General features: G+C 36.1%; 1 protein-coding gene across 1 annotated transcript in view; it reads right to left on the bottom strand.

Annotated features, from left to right (window-relative positions):
- The window catches only part of ZGRF1 (zinc finger, GRF-type containing 1), a 95590-nt gene that overhangs the window by 45616 nt on the left and 45005 nt on the right, over positions 1-4969 (bottom strand). Inside the window, exons 12-15 of the mRNA XM_011948365.1 lie at positions 3847-4499; positions 3017-3155; positions 1799-1983; positions 240-436 (exon numbers count right to left, since the gene is read on the bottom strand). Of these exons, the coding sequence (XP_011803755.1) occupies positions 240-436; positions 1799-1983; positions 3017-3155; positions 3847-4499 (1174 nt within the window). The remainder of the gene's footprint in view (positions 1-239; positions 437-1798; positions 1984-3016; positions 3156-3846; positions 4500-4969) is intronic.

A 4969-nucleotide genomic window follows, 5' to 3' on the forward strand; every position in this document is an offset into this window, starting at 1 on the left:
GGAGCTTGCAGTGAGCTGAGATCCGGCCACTGCACTCCAGCCTGGGTGACAGAACGAGACTCCGTCTCAAACAAACAAACAAAAAAGACTTATTCCCATTTTGCAGGTTTAGAAACTGAGGTATTCCATCTTTTAAATAGTTTTCCTATCTTAATCTCTTTCAAAACTGATGATAGTTCTGTGAAGGCTGTCGTTCTCTTATATAATCACAGGCAATCGCTTGGTACTATAAAACATACCTCACCAAAAGCTGGCATTCCTCATAGAGTGGTATCTTTTGACTTCTTAAGTACAAGCCAATACTCTTAATATCACTTAAAACCATGCCAGGTCGAGCTCCTTCCTGTGTTAAATATCCTGGAGTCACGTCCTCAAGCCATTTAAAGAATTTACATCGATCAGCTTTGGGTCCATCACATGTATAAAAGAGACGACCCTAAGGCGAATGAAAAAAGATTAACATTTAGTGAAAAAAAAGCTTTTATTTTTCGATTATTTTTGTGTTTGTCAAGGCTTCTATGCAGACTGCTTGGCATTACTGTACTCCAGTAAATTAGTCACTATACAACTTAACTTTATTATTAATTTAAAATTTAAAACCACCTGCTTTTCCATTTACTTTCTCTTTATCAAAAGATTACATTATTCTGAGAGTAAAAGCTTATTTGAAAATTTGTTTTTCTGATTTAAAATGTTCACTATAAACAACCTGAAAGCTGCCCAGAAGCACTGAATATCTTATCCATTTCTTTCTATCCTTTTTTCTCATTCACATAAGTATACACACACCACAACCCAACAAGAACAAACACATGTAAAATTTTTTAAACAAAACTCAGATGATACATTTTCTACTCCATAACCTACCCTTTGTACCCAACAACATAGTATGAGCATGAAACTATGTCATCAAATAATCTTAAAAAGAAAACAAAGACTTTTAGTAGCTATATTTTAGTCCACAGTTATACCACTATTTATGAATTTTGGCTTTTGACGCCTAAATTTAAATCCAAATTTATACACTTAGCTAACAATAAAGTGGGATATGCAAACGGTGGAAGCAAATTGTATTATGAATGAAAGCACAGTTCTACAATGAGTATAAGTCATCAATCAACATATGTTTTACTAACCTGACTCCCTCCATAATATATTATTAACAATATAAATTAAGTCAGCATACTTTTCTATTCCTCTGGCCTTATCTGTTACTTGTACTGGGGATTACATGGTAGACTAGTTTCAACCTTCATTTTTTTCAGGCTCATTTCTGAAATCTCTAAGCTCTCAGGTTGAAACACCTCCCCCTTCTCAGTGATCTCACTATAACTTAGGCATATTCCTCCTATTTTATCAATTACAGAAGTATGTAAAATTTTCAGGTGGGCACAGTGGCTTATGCCTGTAATCCTAGCACTTTGGGAGGCCAAGGCAGGAGGATGGCTTGAGCCCAGAAGTTCAAGGCTGCAGTGAGCTATGATCATGGCACTGCACTCCAGCCTGGGCAACAGTGAGACCCTGTCTCTAAAAAAATAATAATAATAAAAATAAAATAAAAATACTACACAAAAAGATTCTAAGCAACTTGAAGGTTAATTTTAACTCATATTTTTGTATCCTAGAGCACAGATCATTCTTTCAATAAAACTTTGAGAATTTAATGAATGCTAGGTACTAGCACCTCAAATAGAAAGCTCTTAAGACTCACTCTTTAAGCTTATCATGAAGCAATAGGTACCTAAACCCTTTATAAGAGAAGTATTTGGTATGGTAGGGGGAAGGGAAGCAAGAATACCTTATTTGGACCTTCCTTTTTAACCATGACAAGTTTTGCAGGTTGACTATGATGGCAGGATGGCACATTATTTTCTACGTTTTTCAGTTTCTCTCCCTTCAATGATGTGTAAAATGATATGTCAACTTTTGAAAGAGCTTTGTGCAAGTTTTGTGCTAATCCAAAGAGCAATATATTTAGGTGTTCTACAAAAAAAAAGAGAGATAGAGCAGAAAATTAAATACAAAATAATTTTGCTTGTATTACATGTGCTGTTTGTAGCTAAATTTGAATAGCCTTTAAAGAGGGTCATACACAATACGAATTTCCATTTTTAAAAGTTATTTTCTGCTAAATTTAACAGGCCACTTGTAACACTTCTATTTAAAAAAAAGAAAGAAAGAAAAACTCTTAACTTGCAAAAGATAATACTGGCCAAGTGTGGTGGCTCATGCCTGTAATCAAAGCACTTTGGGAGGCCAAGGTGAGTAGACTGCTTGAGCCCAGGGGTTCAAGATCAGCCTGAGTCACATGGTGAGACCTCATTTCTGCTAAAAATACAAACATTAGCTGGGTTGGCAGGGCGCGGTGGCTCATACTTGTAATCCCAGCACTTTGGGAGGCTGAGGCGGGCGGATCACGAGGTCAGGAGATCGAGACCATCCTGGCTAACACGGTGAAACCCTGTCTCTACTAAAAATACAAAAAAAAATTAGCCGGGCATGGTGGCAGGTGCCTGTAGTTCCAGCTACTCCGGAGGCTGAGGCAGGAGAATGGCGTGAACCCAGGAGGCAGAGTTTGCAGTGAGCCAAGATCGGGCCACTGAACTCCAGCCTGGGGGACAGAGCAAGACTCCGTTTCAAAAAAAAAAAAAATTAGCTTGGTATGGTGGTGTGCACCTGTGGTTCCAGCTACTCGGGAGGCTGAAGCGGGAGGATTGCTTGAGGCTGGAAGGCAAGGGTGCAGTGAGCCAAGACCGCTCCACTGCACTCCAGCCTGGGCAACAGAGTGAGATTCTATCTCAAAAAAAAGAAGATTGTCATCTCCCACTTTTAAAACTCAGTTTTGATCTGAAATTAGAATAAAAGTTACTGTTCAAAAACTAGAACATATGAAAAATAACAAATCTTGAATGAGATATTTAGTATGAAAATTCACAATATAATGTATCACACTCTCACAATTCTACTACTTACATGAAGCAGCAATCGTAATACAATAAAAACTCAACAGCCATACCTATGAGGCAAGATGTGAAAGTCTGCTTATAATGAGCAGGAGACTTAAAAACAGCTGGTATGTGAATTTGCCTTTGGGGAAGATAAGCAGATTTTATTTTCTGACCACTTGGAAAACATAGCTCAGAGCCACTTATCTCCTGCAATGGAATAATTCAAGTTATCATAGCAACTCCAGAAAAATACTGTTTACTAAAAAGTAAATTATTTTTCATAGACTAATTTTTTTAATTAATTCTTTTGATTTCTAGGATTCTTGAAAATTACTTTCAAATTTTAAATGAGAAACCAAATACAGCAAGAATACCTACGAATGGCATTTTTAACCCTAAATAAGAGTAACTTTTCTTATCTGCCCCTTAATAAGTTTTTATATATTTTTTGCTACGAAAAGTTTAACTGATGTGAATGGATCATTATGCATCTTTATTTCTGGTTATGACTATAATAAGGATTATTCACAATTAACGTGAAATAAGATGCACCTTTACCCTAATGATGACTTAATCAGCAAACACGATTGACAGTCAAAAGTAAAAATAATCATTGTAATGGTAGTAGTGATGGAAACAAAAATAGGAGCTATCAATTATTAAGTATTGATAATGTACCAGACACTGTACCAGATACTTTCAAATAAATCATTTCATTCAATGTTCACTACTATTACGAAAGATTTTAAGTAAAAGATGATGTGACTGCAGCTCAGAGTTAGGATCAAAAAAAGCCATCTGTTCAAATTGCTCCTATGCAGTATATTTTGTTAATTCTTTTGTTGAAATTCAGACAATAACTATTGGAAAAATGTACAAGACTGGTACATTTCCTCACCTGTAAATCCTTTACACTATAGTTGTAGCAGGTAGACCCTCCTAATACATTTTTAATTTCCTCTGTCTTAGAAGTCTGCTTTAAATTCAGAGAAAGTACTTTCTTTCTGGAAACCAATTCTTGACTGCTAAAATCCTGCTGCTGTTGATAGAACATGCCTTTTATCATTTGCAAATGCACAGAGTTTAAAGAGCTTTCATTGACAACATCACTCTGTCTTTTACTTGTGTCTCTAAAATGCATCCCAGAAACAGCCTCAGCAAAAAAGCCATCAGTTATTCTCTTATCAACTCTGTCTGGAGTAGTCACGTTGCATTGGGATGTGTCTTGATATTTCAGCCACTTGCTCTGAGTAGACATATTATTGAGAAGTGAAACATCCCCTGGAGTCACTTCCCCAGATTCTTCAGAGAAAGAGGTTTCATTTTGGTCCTCAGGCTCAATGCTAAAAGGAAGAACTGCTGACTTTTCACACAAGTTGAGCATAGGGGAGCTAGAAGACTTGTATGTGTTAGAGTTGATCATACACAAACGAGAGTCTAAGTCAGCTGGCCCATCAGTAGGTGGCAAAGTAATAAGTGGAACCTGGGTTCTACTTACTAATGAAAGCCTTTGAAGGTTCTCATTCTCCAGAGAACTAGATTTTTTCATCCCTGAAAAAAGAGAATGCTGATTAAATAAAAATGTTTTACTAGTTATCACCTAGGCTCTAGAAAACAGTGGGTATACAAAAGCAAAATGTAGCAACTTGACCTGAAAAAAAAAATATTATTTTATTTCCTTAAAAAAAATTAATGGTTTTAATCTCAAAAAAAAAGATTTCAAAGCTTAATTCATATATACTGAAACATTTTTAGGGTTGATGAAGTCCCTCTTTTTCTTCTTCTCCTTAACTAATGATTTTTTTCCGAATTACTAAATTATGTTTATATAGCACTTAACATTTTCAAAGCACTTTAAAGCTAACGACAGCCAAAAAATGCACCATTCTCATTTTACAAATGAGATTACAAAGGCTTAGAGGTAGAATAACTACAAAGTGGCAGAATCAGGATAAGAACCTAGACTAGTTTTTTGGCCGGGCGCGGTGGCTCAAGCCTGTAGTCCCAGCACTTTGGGAGGC

The sequence above is a fragment of the Colobus angolensis genome, unplaced genomic scaffold (genome assembly GCF_000951035.1).
Source record: "Colobus angolensis palliatus isolate OR3802 unplaced genomic scaffold, Cang.pa_1.0 Scaffold279, whole genome shotgun sequence".
Lineage (NCBI taxonomy): Eukaryota > Metazoa > Chordata > Mammalia > Primates > Cercopithecidae > Colobus > Colobus angolensis.